This window comes from Dermacentor silvarum, chromosome 3, assembly GCF_013339745.2.
Source record: "Dermacentor silvarum isolate Dsil-2018 chromosome 3, BIME_Dsil_1.4, whole genome shotgun sequence".
Taxonomy (NCBI): domain Eukaryota; kingdom Metazoa; phylum Arthropoda; class Arachnida; order Ixodida; family Ixodidae; genus Dermacentor; species Dermacentor silvarum.
In genome coordinates, this window is record NC_051156.1 from 223,062,643 (window position 1) to 223,078,485 (window position 15,843).

General features: G+C 43.5%; 2 protein-coding genes across 2 annotated transcripts in view; one reads left to right on the forward strand and one right to left on the reverse strand.

The window, feature by feature from the left end:
• Positions 1-8,073, reverse strand: part of LOC119446759 (regulator of nonsense transcripts 1-like) — a 32,443-nt gene extending 24,370 nt beyond the window's left edge. Inside the window, 3 exon segments of the mRNA XM_037711297.2 lie at positions 458-970; positions 2,562-2,689; positions 7,700-8,073. Of these exon segments, the coding sequence (XP_037567225.1) occupies positions 458-970; positions 2,562-2,689; positions 7,700-7,891 (833 nt within the window). The 5' untranslated portion in view covers positions 7,892-8,073.
• A 265-nt stretch (positions 8,074-8,338) lies between these two features.
• Positions 8,339-15,456, forward strand: LOC119446760 (uncharacterized protein C16orf52 homolog B-like). The gene is made up of 4 exons (XM_037711298.2): positions 8,339-8,861; positions 12,546-12,758; positions 13,779-13,980; positions 15,342-15,456. The coding sequence occupies exons 1-3, from the start codon at positions 8,759-8,761 to the stop codon at positions 13,964-13,966; spliced, it is 504 nt and encodes a 167-aa protein (XP_037567226.1). The 5' UTR covers positions 8,339-8,758; the 3' UTR covers positions 13,967-13,980; positions 15,342-15,456.
• The last annotated feature ends 387 nt before the right edge of the window (positions 15,457-15,843 follow it).

The window sequence follows — 15,843 nt, forward strand, 5'->3', positions numbered from 1 at the left end:
CACGGCGTGCCTCATAATCAAATCTTGGTTTTGGCGCATAAAACTCCAGAATTCACTATTTCACAAAACTATGTTTTTCACAGGCACTAACAGGTCAGAAAATGGTGCAGAGTTATTTGTCGGCACATAAAAGCTGAAAATCGTTATTGTTGAGGCTTTTGCAAAAAGATAAATCCAGAAACAAAGTGAGGAACAAGCCAAAAAAAAAAAAAAAGAACCCCAATTTCATGCACCTTCTCTGCTCAGTGCTATGAGCCATCGAACATTTCATGGGCACATATAAGATAACAAACCATTTGCGATGTGGTGCTTTGGCACACTGAAGTGAAAAGCCTTACAATCAGAACAGTTAGCATTGTGATTAAGAAACTTTGAAGCATTTTTGGGGGAGAAAGAACCTAATTTGGGCACCGGCTTCATATATATGTGCCCCTTTCATTTCCCGACGAATGCTCACCTCAGCAGAACCTGCTGGGGTTCCTCGTCCACCCCAGGTTTCTCCAGATCCTGAAAGCTGGCGTCCACGTTGTCCTTCCACAGCTCTTCAAGCCTCGAGATCTGCTGTGCAGTCACCTGGCGGGCACGTAGCTGGTCTCTCTCGAGAGGTGCACGCACTAGCCATGGCAAGAAGCAGCGATCGTGGATGAGCGGCTTCCACTGGTCCGGGTCCCAGTTCATGTCCTTGAGGGAGGACTGGGCGGCGCATGGGTGTCGGCAAAGCAGCACCACCACCGAGTCGGCCTTGGCCGGAATGAAGCCGAGGACGAAAACGTTGCGGCAGGCGCACGAATAGCACTCAAGCACTGTCTCGCCAAGAGGGCCATCTCGGTGCAGGGTCACCTCCTTGTGCTTGGCACGCACCAAGTGGTTCACCATGTGGCTGCCTGATGTGTTGCCTCGACCATTGCAGAACCAGCGCTTGCACACGTTGCACTGAACAACGCACCCGGGATCATGAATGCCACAGTACCTGCATCAGTGCAAAGCAGGATCAGACACAAGGCGTGCAAAGCTTGTAGGCTGTATTCAATATTGCAACCCCCTTTCAGTAAAGTTATGATCATTTTGCCTGTTTGCAATGTGCACATTGCTACAGTGACTTCCATGATCACTCCATCTAGATGATTTGCAAGGAGCAGCTTCTATTAAGGCTGGAACTTCCTCAAGGTAATGCCTCAGACATACAAAGAAAGCTCTAAGGAACTCAAATAAGGCAAACAAACATTGCATTATTCTCTAAACAGGGTGACTTGCAGAATTGCTGGACTGAACTTACATCCTATATGAATGAAATATCAGTTTTTTCTTTTAGTAAATGCTCTCTAAGCCTCAGCCTGTTGTTGCCAAAGTTGCGACATCCAAGAGAGATGTTGCAATAATTAGGTGACATTGTCCTCACCCTTTCAATAGTGTTACTACCCGCCGCAGTGGCTCAGTCAGCTAAAGCGTTGCGCTGCTGAGCACGAGATCGCGGGATCGAATCTCGGCCACGGCGGCCGCATTTCGATGGAGGCGAAATGCAAAAACGCCTGTGTACTTGCGTTGTAGTGCACTTAAAGAACCCCACGTGGTCAAAATTAATCCAGAGCCCTCCACTACGGCATGCCTCATAATCAGACTTGGTTTTGGCACGTAAAACGCCAGAAAGAAGAATAAGAACAATAGTGTTACTGCCTGAATTGTAAACTTGTGCTCTTTTGCTACTACAGATAGGTAACCAAGCCAGTTTGACGTTATTTTATCCTTTGGTTTTCCTTCTAAGCATCACATTACAGATTTATTGAAAATATTATGGCCAAAGCCAGAAATATACTAAGATCTGGTAAAAAAAAAATGTTATTTTATTATTTAAGATGTTCCCTGTTTATTAAAAGATCTAGAAAGAGTGTTCTCTCAGGATGCTGTAATAAGGTGCTCTACTCTTATAATCGCAGTAAGAATGATCTGCACCAGTAGCGCACCCAGGATCTCTGCCAGGGGGGGGGTTGACAGTTTGCCAATACCATCTAAACAGCCCTAATTTCGATTTCTTCACGGGAAATTGTCAAAAAAATGTGCTTTTTGCGAGTGTGCAGATGATTGCGCGTCTTACATCTTAGTTGCAGCACTCAAATGCGTAAGGAAAGAAAATGGGTTAAACAAAAGGGGGGGTTAAGTCGGCCTCAGGGGGGGGTCACAACCCCCCCCCCCCCCCCCCCGTCGGTGCGCCACTGATCTGCACCACAAACAAAAATGTTCATCAATTTTATTCCTGAAACATTCTCGAACGGCAGCTAGAAATTAGATTTTCTCTATGCACTGGTTCAATGAGTGGATGGTGCTCTTGTGGGTAGGTGCTAAAAGTCCAGTAGGTACAAAAAATCACGCCAATTGGTCAGCAGCTGTGTTTTGTACTTTTTAAAATCACCTTGTACTAAACTGTATGCAGAGAAAAAATTGTAAAATTATGCGTGCAAATATGACAATCATAAACAAGAAATCTGTCATTTTACGATAAAATCGTAAAAGCCTGCCAGTATGACTTAAGCACAGCGCCTACCAGGCACTGAAATGCAACTTACTTGCAGGCATGCTCAGGTAGATCCTTGGCGTAGTACTGGTCTTCTTCATCTTCCTCAAAGGTAAGCTCGCCCAGAGCCTGTCCAGCTGCGGCCACCTCCAGGCCATTGCTGCGCACCTCCCCAGGAAGCTGCACCAGCAAGAGAAAGGGTGCAATGATTACAGTCCTTTTACAAGCAAGACTCTGTAAGCAAGTAGCAAATACGAAGGGAAATACACCTCATCTATTCCAATGAGTGGCTAAACGTGGCTATAACGGTGGTGCAATGGGATCCAAGTTAATGATGAAGGGTGATAATGGAAAGTGAAATGAATCCATTAGAAAATAAGACTACAATATAACATTACACGAAGTGTGAGACGAAATATAACTGGCATAGAATCGGTAGATTATGATATTATGAACGAGATATCGAAATTGATATATTTGCAAAGATAAAACAGACAGGGTCAATGAACGTTTTAGAAACCACGTCACCCTATAAGAAGCAATATGTAGCATCAAAAAGCAAGCACAAAATAATGTAACCAGCAACATGCACCAACGGCACAAGACAGGTACCCCGAAACTTACGAGAACATAGCCTTCGGACACAAACAAGGAACAAAAGATCCAGAAGATTTTTCTTGCTCCATTGAAAAAAACAAATACACTATATAACTTTATCAACTATCTATCGGAGTGCAATTCTGAAGCTGCACCTCCATGGCACTTCAAGTTCAAGTTCATTTATTTACCACATACATGGAGTTTCACATATGTTGCAATACATGTTTGCAATATGTTGCAATGTCCGACTTTTTTCCCCCATCAATGCAGCCCGATTTTTTTCTCATCTTTACATGTTCCAGCATTGCAATTCTATCAACTTGCTGAACACGAAACATTAGTTCAATTGCCAGTGCTTTGTTATGGATGTTGAATGCCCGTCTTCATGGCACAGCATACAGATGCCGAACATGCCAGTGACACCCCAGTAAAGGAGGATATATATTTTTATTCAATAATTACCCTGCATTGCCTGTAGGCATTGCAGTAGGGGGATAACTTCATGGAGATAAACAAGTCTACATTTTCAGAACACACTTGCACTTCAGGCAGCTTGTTACATTCTGCAATAGTCTTTGGAAAAAATAAGTCAGCAAACAGGTGGTGGATATTCTAAGCTACCATAGCACTATAGAAGTTACCATCATCGCTGGATCCACGGCTAGAAAACACCCTTTGAGACCGACACCAATTCTGCACTTGCAATTATTTACACTAACTTATATCATCACAGCTCCTAGCTTGTGATCATTAAAGAAGCTATAGAATTAAGTAAAGGTAACCTGGTCCCCTCTGTTTGTTTAAATTGCCCCCAAGATCATGCCACGGAAGACAAAAAGAATGTTTTAACTAAAGATGTGAAATGCAGTCTGGCAGCACAGACTTTGACAAACAGATCTGTACTTGACTAAAGAAACTGCAAGTTGGGCATTAGGTAAAGCTTCCTTGTAGCAAATCAAAGATTGTATTGTGGTGTTTAATATCTAGAATTTCAGAGTGGGTTATGAGGGACACCATAGTGGAGGACTTCAGATCAATTCTGACCAACTGGTGTTCTTTAAATTGCACCTAAATCTAAGGACGCCAGTGCTTTCGGATTTTGCTGCCATCGAAATGTGGCCACTGGAGCGAGGAATTAACCAGCAACCTTGCCCTATGCAGAAGATATTTGTGATAAATGCCCATTTCTTTCTGCTGTCACATTTTCCACAACAGCATCCTGCTTGTTTTTATTGTGACAGCAGTTATATGGAAACATGAAGTGCATTCAAGCCAATGGCACCACCGCCATGCTGCCACAGTATCACAGGCACGTGTCGTCGATCCCATGTCTGAATCCTGTTTGTTTCCAGTGTCTCGACCGCATTTGTTCACCTCGTGGTCCAGGAACTAGAGGACACAGTTAACAGAGAGGAAGGGATCTTGCTGACTTGAACATTGTGTAGATATAAAGCTCTCACAGAGTGGGACCATTTAGACTGCGAACCTTGATTATGAAGAAGCTACCTTTCACTACAGGCTATGAACCCCTTTTAGCTACCAGTGAGCAACTCGGCGCCATTTTTTAAAGGCTTCGAGGACACCAGGCCAAGTCATGCCGGCCCTCATTGAAAGGCTGAGCCTTCTTTGGAATGAAGTCATGCACTCATACCGAAAACTAAGCGACATATGTCACAGGAGGTGCTGTCGCTCGCTAAGCTCACTGCATTCCAAAAAGGCTTGCTGCTCAAATCCAACAATTAAATAAGATAGACAGAGAAGTGGAGGGCCCCATCGAGTTGGAAAGACTTTAAAAATTTGACATCAAAATTTTGACATCACATAAAGTGTCTTGAAATAAAAGAACCTTTGCATGCAAGTGTGCAAGTTGGCTTATCAGTGCCAACGACTCCCTCATTGCAAGGTTTGAACTGTAATCAAGATCTTCGATCTCACATGGACATAATCTGGATTTTATTTGTACCATGAAGGTAAGCCAAGAAATAGTCGATCTTATTTCTTAAGGAAGCTTTCTGCACAGGTTATAGAAGCAATGCAAAGAAAAAAAGAAAAATCCAAGGACTCAAAGATAGGCAATGCTCATTAGTACCTTGTTTAGGCAGCAAGGAACACAGCCAAAAAGAGCAACAGCCAGTACACGTTCGAAGCCAACGGAGAAAGACACTTGGCAAAAGAGGTCATACTTTCTCTCGAGATAACTCGCTGAGAAGACCACGACTAATGGGCTCAGAGGAAAGTCTGGTGTTCATTTTATTGACTAGATACTTTATTTATACCTCTCGGCACAGCGTCCGTTCACCACATAAACAACCAGCCTACAGCACATACCAAAGCATACATGTGCTGCTGAAGCAGCACTAACGGCAGAAACCCCATTGCAGGTTTAAGCAAACAGAATGGACTGCTGAAAAGTGTAACAGGATTTAAGACTATACGACGTCTTTGCCGACCCCATTTCAACCACACCAATGCAATCAAAGCCTTCTTTGTTATGGCCACGAGGGTGTCGAATATTTTTCAGAAAAAGAACACAAATTTTTTGCCAGCCATCGCCATCATAATCAAATTACTGCTTTATTAAACGAAGCGACAAAACTGAGCCATCAATCTTGAATTGCCTCAGTTCCAGTTTTTGATACGAGTACATATCCAGTCATCTTTCTTGTTTGTTCTTTTGTTTATTGCTAATTTTGCATACATACATACATATATATTGTAAAGGAGAGACGCATGACAAGAGGCTGTCCCCGAGTCCTCACTCTACCTTCATCGTCTCTCCTAGCGCTCGCTGTGCGAGCGCAGCCAAGTGCACTTTTATCTTCAATATATATATATATATATATATATATATATATATATATGCACCTGGATGTATCCGAACATAAAATCAGCAATAGTACTTTGAAATGCAAGCATTAGCAGCACACATTCAACGTGATTTCATTGCATTAACTTTTATAGTAAAATATGCCTGTAATGGCACCATGATGTCCTTCAAGGCAAGACAACATTTGAGGAACTCATTAGTACATCTAGGACATTATGATTGCTATCACTCCAGCATCAAGCTCGGCTAAACACTAAAACGAGGGAAAAGATCAGTCTAATAGGAACATGAGAACTACTGACAAGGAAATAATGTTAAATCGGGTCATTCACAAAGTAGCATTGAAACCGAGGATTTAACATGATAGCACAACAATGTTCCTTTTAAGTTTCAGCAGGCCATGTTCACAGTCAATGCCCCAACACTTGAGCGCAGCTCAACTGTCATTTGAAGCCAACAGACATCAAGAAAGGTCGGAGCCAGCTTATGCATTGGCATTTCTGGAGTCAAGATATACTGCTAGTTGACAAGAACGGCAATGTGGTGAGAAAGGGCATAAGCAGCGAAGTTCGAACTGGCCCCATGCAAACCAAGCAGAAACTATCGCTTCACGGTGAACACAACGCAGTTTCCTCGATAAACGAAAATGAAACCGAATGATAACAATACACAATTTCGACATCATCTTTTTCACTCCACAGCCACTAAAGAACGGGTAAGTGATCCTGCTGCGTGACGATACCGAAACCTTAGAAGGCGGTAAAATCTTTACTAGCCCCTGTCGCCAGTTGGTCGACAGAATGACGTGTTTCGCCATACATTTGTGCTCTGACACAACTCAGTTAACAAAAGAAATGCTCTAAAGGGAACACGGCTGACATCGAACAAAGCTCTGCATCGATTAGTTCAACACTTGAACACGTGTTTACGCCGACCTCGTTCGGACAATGTAGTAGCTGTCGTTCAGTTGGGCCATAAACAGCGGATAAAATATCCAACCCGACAACTGCTCTAGACCGTTACGCTGCAGGGAACGACACCGGTCCTAAAGGCGCGAAAGAACGCTTCTATCAAGTCTGTGGACATGCCAGCACAAGATTACTGCGCCGTTCCCGCTCTTGCTCGGGCAGGAGCGGATCTCTACAGGACCCTAATCTGCCGGATCGTATTCCTCTACAGTAGGAATATGTTCAAGAGCTAAGCAGCCACACACATTTTCTCAAGGCGTGACGCAATCACTTGGTAGACATATTTTTCCAGTACACGAAGACATGGATCTGCTTTGGCGCGACAGCGGCTCATTCATGGACTCATTACGGAACGCATGCGCGGCACGTTGGCACATTCAGATTAAGAAATGAACTCAACCTCCTGGGAAATGTTACTGCAAAGCTTTCAAGCATATTTTAGCAAAACGAGATGTTTGTTTAAGCAAAGCGCCAAACGTATGTATGGTCGAAGCTTCGGTCAAGGTTTCGCACAGGCGAACAAATCGCCGGGTTCACTCAAACGGCGTTACAGTAAACGCTACTCAGTGGTCTAGGCGCGATGGCATAGACTGGTGTCAACTGTGCGAAAACAGCATCAAACGCACGGACGACAGAATGGTTGCACGTGCAAAATTGCAAGCTCCGGTGACGAATGAAATAAGCAAGAGGCTTATCACACTCGCCTGCGAAGTAGGCCTAGCGCATTTGGAATCGCGGCAACGCAAGTGGTACGACAACGCAAGTGGCACCAACACACGCGACAACACAACCTACCTGGCCACCACGGCTTCCCTGTGTCTGTCCGCCATCTGCCTGAGATGCTTGAGTTTGAGAAGGCAACGTAAAGTCGGTGAAATCGAACTCTGATCCCTGCGTGTCGGCTCCCAGCAAGTCGCTGGCTTCCTCCGTGTCGAGGAATGTAAGCGTCTGCGAGCTGGGTCCGTACGCGTCGACACTCATGCTCATGATGTTTCAAGAAGCGTTCTGGAGTGTTACTGTAGGAGAAGGCCGATGCGCATCCGAGATGATTATCTTGACGCACCGACGACCACAACGAGTTTGAAACAAGACAATCCTACCGAACAGCGCACCACAACCCGCTTTACGCCATGTCCAATGCTGCATACGCACAAACGCGCTCAGCGCGCACACACACAATAATAACAAAAAAAAAAAGCACGTGTAACAGGGTTGCTGAAATGTTTTCAAATGGCCGCTGCAGAGACACAAGTAAAAATACTTTTAAAAAGTAATTATTAATATTTTTACTTCATTTGCATTACATATTTACTTTTAAAATATGTCAATGTTATTTTATAATTTAAAATTACTGAAACGTTAGTCTAATGCACGACCTGATGACAGGTTGTTTACAAACACCACTGAAGACGGCGCTGACATCGCTAAAAGCATGTTGTGTCCGTTGTGTTTATTTTGGTTTATCCATTGTACTGTTGGTATAGTGAATATGTGTTCATGTAGTTGTGGTGTTCTAGCTCATAGGTAGCCGGTGGTTTTTAAGACAGTTGTGTCATGTCGTGCGGTGCTCCCAGTGCTGTGTCGCTTCAGCCTGCTACATAACGTCACGGCTCCGGCATCTACTTCCGTACAGTCGCTGCTGGCATGGATAAGATCAGCCCGCTGTACACACCCAATGAAGACAGGGCGAATACCTTGTGTTACGGTACACCGCCTTGCTGCCGAATTCGGGGTATGCTTTCGCCCATGAGCATCCAAAATACGGAACGCTGTGACAGTCGATGGCGAAGTGGTAGGTGCGGAAAGCACGAGTGACATATTCGAAGTGTCACTGTTGTGCCACAGTACGTGACTATGGACAAATTGACAGTGATCTCTGGCACATTGTTTTTCCTTGCCAACATATTTGCCATCCTGAGTCTTGTGCTTCCCGACTGGATCGTCTCCGACGTTGGTGGTGGGTATCGGGATTAGCCTGGGTGCACTGCAGGCTGAAAAGCGACTCCTGCGGTCATGACATATCAACCAAAAGTTCGTTGGTAGAAAAAAAGAACGAGTGGCAATCTACATATGAATCAGATCAGAGGTTACAGGGACTGGACGATCACAAGCTGTACAGCAAAACCAAAAAGCGTAGTCTCTGGAACAGTTATTTGTTTTCTCTGTTTGAACTTATCAGAAAACGCGAACCTAGAATCGCATGTGTCGTGTTAGCAGTGTCATGACCATTAAAAATAAAACGTTGCACGAGAGTGCTGTAGCAATTGCCCATATGTTTAATAGAAGCTGAACATTTTCCTTGAAAACCCTTTAGCTGGGCACTACGAACCTAACAGTAAGAATTTTACTACAGAGACATAAGCTTCTGAACTTAATGGCATGCCACTTTGTAGGGACAAAAAGAGTGAAGGGCAAGGGCACTACATGTAGTTGCATTACCTTGGTGGCTATACTTTAATAGAGGCAATACACACCAAGAGAAAATCTTGTGGGGCACATGGTTGCAATGTAGGCTGAAAATGAACTGCTAAACTAAAAGGGTGAAGGGTGAGAGACTCAGGTTGAGATGTTAAAACGCAAGCACTTCCTTCCTCATAACTCATACTCATAACTCAAATTTACTGGAAGCTAATTCAGATGCATGTAACAAACATAATGAGAAAAAAAATGAACAAAGCAACACAAAGCCAACTCTCATTACTTGTTATATTTATCAGGGAAGCACCCCTTAGGCCAGTGATTTGTCAGTAAGTGCTCATTCTATGTCAGGAATCAGTATCAAAGGGGCACTAAACAGAAAAATGATTTGAGCTTTATTAGTAAATCAATCTTTTACAATGCTGAAAAAGCCACTCTTACCATGAGAAGATAAGCCATAAGAGACACTATAACGAAAGACGGGTTGCACCGCAGCCTTGAACTTTCCAAATCAGCTCACCTATAACTTTGTGAATTTTGATAGCATCTGTTTGAGCCCAGTTAATTTTTTATTGGTAAAGTTGTGCCATATTGTATACTAAGTGAGTCAAAGACTGACCTTAGCAAGTGCCAAAAGCTTTTTATGAGCTACAACGAACCAAACATGAAAAAAAAACTAAAAACAACCCTCATCCTTGACTTACGTGTCTGCTAGTGGCACTCGCAGCTCAGTGTTGGTGTACCCTGGTGTAGGGCTGGAAGCCGAACTCGGAGAAGCAAGCGAACGGGTATGGCGAGCAACAGCCATGCACAGATGTGTGGGCGAGGGAGCTAAGGAGGGCGCACCACGTAGCCCCCTAGGGGACGGTGCACGAAGTGCACCTCCGCTAGGGGGCTACGAAGTGCACCTTCCGGGCGCGCGCGAGCGAATGACGGAGCTGGTGCGTGCCGGGGGAGGAAAAAGTGAGAGAGGAGGGAGTGACATAACCCTCCACTGTGTTAGGCAGGCGTTCACTCTGTGTCAGGGGGTGTGTAGCTCTAATTAGCTTGTTTTTATTTTAATTAGTAATGAGCAAGTACCCCTGGTTTAAGTGTGACGTCACTGATGACATCACCCTACAATGAGGAATTCTTTAAGGAACACTTCTCCACTGTCACACCTTTGCGTACAAAGGGAAAGGAATTGCAGATGACCATTAATGAAATGTAGAGACTTCATTCAAGGCATGGTGCTGGCCTCCTTTCGCAGGTAGCCTCAAGCCAAACAACATTTAAGGACATGGAGATGAGGACCTTCAATTAGATAATCACCTTTATTGCAGATTTAGCAATAAAGGTAAAAGAGAAAATGAAATGAATGAAAGTAATTGTGTCGTACTTACTGAGAAAGCTAACTTGTCTATACTTTTGGAATAAGGTTCCTAGTGTCACTTGAGAAACACGTTTAACAGATGTGCTTTTACATCCACAAACATCAGTCTCACCTGAAATGTGCTATGTATGCTCTTGCTGCACTGCTTAACTAGGAAGTGTACAGGTTCCTTTTACCACAATGACAGCAAGCTTGTATGCAATAAAAATCACTTGTGATGCAAGGAGCATAAACGTTTTGTTAATTTGAACTATCTGTTTAAAGCACAATGGAGAGAAATGAATCCAATAAAGTTAAGATAATTTTTGGAAAGAGAGGTCTGTTCTCCAAACAAGACAATATGGAATTAAGTGTTTAGAGTTGAGCCCTGATTAGGGCAGTCGACTGTTTCTGGAATCTTGCATGCCTGACATGGTTATCTCTGCAGCCTATCCTGTGAAGTCGCCATCGAGTAGATGCCACCCTTAGTCCCATTCCCAAGCATTTCCAACATCCCTGCAGGGGTCATAGGAAGGCTACTGTAATGTTTTCGCAAGAGACCAGCTACTCCTGAGCCCCACTGTCCAAGCTTAGCTCCCACTCTTGCCAGCTGACCTAATTTTGTTTCACTTTGACGTGTGTTGAGTAGCCATCATGCACTGGATTCCCATTGGATCCTATTGTCTCTTACTGACATTAATATGGCTTGCACTGTATTGTGGATTCTCCCTCTGAGACCGCTCACATAGGTAGCGTCCAAGCAATAAATAATGGCTTGGAAACGATACACATGTATTCCGTTTTTACCATTTCCAACTTTGTAACACTCCAGTGTAGTACTGCAAGTGCAGCAGCACTGCATTGCCTCAGTGATAAGGAAATGCTTTTGTCTGCAGTGTTTACACAATGCATGATGGCACATAATTTCGGGAATCATGGTTTTGTTGAACTACAGTCAGCACTGCTTGCCCTCAGAGAAGCAAACCATCTTGTTCACCAACTGAAACACATCAAAAAAGGAGAGGTTGTTAGGCAGCATCAAAGTATTGGCTGGAGGCAACTGAACCCCTAAACACCCAGTGGTATTTTAACGTTGCTTTCGAAGTGCAAGACAGCACAGCAAGACAAAGATAGGAAGCAGACTTCCTTCCTATCTGTCTTCACCTTGCTGTGCCGTCTTGCATTTCAGAAGTCATGCAACACCAATTTTAGCCCAACATTGTGCTCTGCTGCATTTTCACACCAAAGCTACCATATGTGCAGTCGAGTGTGAAAAACATTTGTTACATTTAGTGATGTCATAGCCTCCTTGTATTTTGTGCCTGTTGGACCATCTGAAAAGCAAGGGGCAGCGGCCATTGTTGGAGCTATGGTTGTGGCGTCACTTACATAGGGTGTTACTGGCACACTTCTCACATTTTAGATGCTTTTTTTGCCAAAAAATAGTATGGTCATCAATAAAGAAATGGTAGCAACGTGTGAAATATAAATGTTTTGATTTTGGTGGCTTTTCAGTAGAATATGAATCGACTATATCTGTCAGAAATATCTGCGCATAATCACCGTTGTTTCTAGAGCACGCACAACATTTGTCCTCTGCCCCTTGAGAGTACCAGTGGTACGTGACTGAATGCTGTCAAGGTTTCTCATTACCCTACCCAAAATATCATGACTATCACCCTTTGTAAATGGTGCCTCCATAGTCAGCGGCAGCTTTATGATCTGGCAAGCATAAAGTGTATGTAGGAGGCTGTGGTGATGTTGTGCACGGATACCACTTACCTTCAGAAATAGAAAAAAAAAAAAAGGTGGACAACTGTTATGTCTTGTGGCTTTCTAGTGTGTGCTTCAGTGAAAGTCTTCTCTGTGCAGGTGACACACGGCTTGGACTACTACAGACATGCACCACACTGCAGGGTCGGCCAACCACCTGCTTTCCTCCACGTCTGCAGCCGGAGTGGCTGCTGGCTCTTGTTTGCATTGTGCTGGGCTGTGTGTGCATCACAGCCACCACAGTGCTACTTGGATTGTCACGCTGGAATGGCCGTGTTGTTCCATATGCACGATGGATGGGTTTCTCTGCTAGTAAGCGTCCTCTCTCGTCATTCAATAGTGAATTCCTTTGGTGAGCCTAGAGAGGCTGTCTTAGTTCTCGACATGTGCCTTTGACTTTTGAAAGCCAAATCTGCCAGCCAACAAAAACATTCCTTGGGTCTGATCTTAGTTGAAGTTGTCACTGACATTTAATTCCAAGAAACAGTGTCTGACTTGTAAGCTGTTGAGTTGTAAGCTGTAACATCTCTCATAGAGTACTTTTTTTTACAGCTACCATAGCACGAAAAGTCACTTCAGGATTGTCTGCACTGCTTGAACTGCTTTTAATGTCATATGCGAGCCTTGAAGCTGCAGTGAATGCTGCCATTATGCAACACACACTAAGAGATTGAGAAATAGAAGTATGGATTATAGGGTCAAATGCGAATAGCTGATATTGTAGTTAAGGTTTAGAACGAATGGAGATTGGGCAGTTTATGCAATGCACAATTCATATAACTATTGACCTATTAGATTAATAGAATGGGTACCAAAAGTAGTAAAACACATTTTGGGTTGGCACATGATTAGATTGAGTAATGATACAAAAAATTTGCAAATCTAGAATGAATTCGGTTGGTAGAGGATAGGGGTAATTGGAAATCATAGGAGAGACCTTCACTGTGCAATGTGAATGGAATTGATGATAATGACAGTTCTTATCAGTCTCGCATTGAGGCAAGGTGGGGATACTTGTTCAAGTCAGTTGAAGGGATGGGATGCAGAAGTGTCATATCCCTGTTGCCATTTTGAGACATGAGACATAGTCCTACACATGATTGAGCTCAAGTGAAAGTATTACTAAAATTTATTCATCAATAATATAGATAATGTAGCTTTTAACATTCAAGTGATTCGCTCTGGAAGCATCATAAAGCTCTCAATCAGCTGTAACTTTACTTTTGAAGAGATATCTTCAAAGATGCAGGCACGTTCGTGCCTGCTGCTTTGTAGTAGTACTGGCAGTAAGCTGCAGCATTGCCCTTTAGTGACCAAACATCGCTGGTGCAGTGCTTCTGTTCTGCCTGGCCGCTGTAATCTTCCCGGTGGGCTTCAGCATGGATGAAATCGGGGGCGAACCATACCAGCTGCCAAGCAGCCACCAAGTGGGCCTCTCCTACATATTCTTTGTGCTCGCACTCTGGATCACAGTCATCTCCGAGCTCTTTGCTGGCAAGGTCTGCATGCCCCATTTCTGAGCAGACAAGCTCTGGTGAGTGGCTTTCATTGCTGAAGTATGCGCATGTTTAAATTTAAAGCACTACACCTCCACAGATATGATGCAATTGTCATGATTCCTTGTCGAGTAACGTCGCATGGCTTTGAACCTAGCAATGTGCTCTACATTATGTATGGAACTTGCATACTGGTGTAATGCAGTATTGATTTTTCTTTTATTTTGTTAGGTTTGGCGTCAAGCCAAAGACACATAAAGAAGGCCAAGTGTAGGACCAGTATAGTAATTGTAAAGTGGATTATCCACATTATGATGGGGGTGCACATGAAGCACTCAACTGGTTTCTGTTGGCCGTAAATATAGTCGGTTGGTGCTTAACCAGTCTAAATTCTTGTGACTAGGTAATGTGTGAGAGAAGAATTTTGTAGTCTGCTATTGAATAGTGCCTCAACTGTACAAAAGAGAGAAGCCATTTGAAAAGGCGAAGTGATGGTGTGCACATGTCCTCTTGCACCAGTCTACTGTAATGGGTTTTTGCCAAGTGGCATCTTTTTCAATTTCATAGCACAGTTGTGCCTGACAAACCGTGGAACCACAGAGCTGCAATGGAGAGAGAGAGAGAGAGAAAAAAAACTTTATTTTGAAGGGGCACGCAGAGGGGTGGAACCCCGTCGTGGGTGGAGCCTTCAGTCCAGGGCCCTAGCTGCGATAGCAGCACTTCCAGCTCTGGTGACATTGGATCCTCCAATGCAGAGCTCGTCAGCACCATCTCCCACTGCTCTTGCGTTGCATTTCGGTTGGGGGACTTATTAGTGATTTTTCGGCAGGCCCATGTGGTATCGTATAGGGTAGCTCACTCTGTACAGAAAGGATAAAGGTGTTGATAAAAAGTGGGGTACATCGCGTGGAGCAGCGTGAGGTAAGGATAGGTGTTGGTCTGGAGTTGCCTCCAGGCTGTGGCGTCAGATCTGATGAGGAATGGTTGCGGTGGCGGCACCGTTCTTCTCGAAAGGCAGTAGTGCTGAAGTATTTCATAGTAAGTGTGTAGTGCTTGTGGACTGAGGTCTTCTGGCATCTCTTTCAGTGCCTGGTTGCAGTGACCTTGTGCTATCGTGTATGCACAATGGTTTCCACTGACGACTTCGTGTCCCTGTGTCCAGATTTTTGTGATGCAGGGTATTTCGTTGAGGATATCACACACTACTTTATGTAGATGGCCTGTGAGAGTAATGCAGATTTGTCTGAATTTACGAAGTTTGCTGTAAAGAAATGAAACCAAATTAAAGTGAAGCCTTGGACTGAACATAGTGTACCTTGTTTAAACTGATTTCATCGAGTTGTTGCCAATTCAAGCATGATATTTTTTCAAACCAATTGCTCCTCTTCTTCCTTTACAGGGACTTCAGATTGCATCAGCAATAGCAGTGTGATCTCCACCACTGCTGTGTTTGCTCCATTACATTCTTAAAATTGTACAGAAGAAAATAAAAACATAATTAAAAGTTGCAGCAAGATTTTTATTAGCTGTTATATTACACATGGCATAGTCTAATTGTCGTTGTGGAGCTAAAGGTGTGCCTGACCTGTCTCCCACTGTCATAATAAAGAGGACAGCCAGCAGCAACAAAGCAAATGTCACTAAACGGTAATATTGCTTATAACATTTACTACATTTTAATAGATGTGATATCAGCATCTCCCCTACCATGTACTGCACTCACGAAAAGTAAATGTTCACTCTTAGAAATGTAAGTTTATTATTCTCCAAGAAAAATAATAAACTACGACTTCAAAGTATTGTATATACGGAAAATGTCACACAGAAGAAAGGGCAAATAAACATCTAAAACAAACATTTTTTTTTTTTTATATTCCTGGAAGTGATAAATGACAAAGATT

Excerpts from the sequence above, each read along its gene's own strand:
- LOC119446760 (XM_037711298.2), top strand. The coding sequence starts at position 8,759 with ATGGACAAATTGACAGTGATCTCTGGCACATTGTTTTTCCTTGCCAAC. Across the intron at positions 8,862-12,545 it reads GATCGTCTCCGACGTTGGTG|GTGACACACGGCTTGGACTA; the intron begins GTGGGTATCGGG and ends TTCTCTGTGCAG. Across the intron at positions 12,759-13,778 it reads ATGGATGGGTTTCTCTGCTA|TGCTTCTGTTCTGCCTGGCC; the intron begins GTAAGCGTCCTC and ends TCGCTGGTGCAG.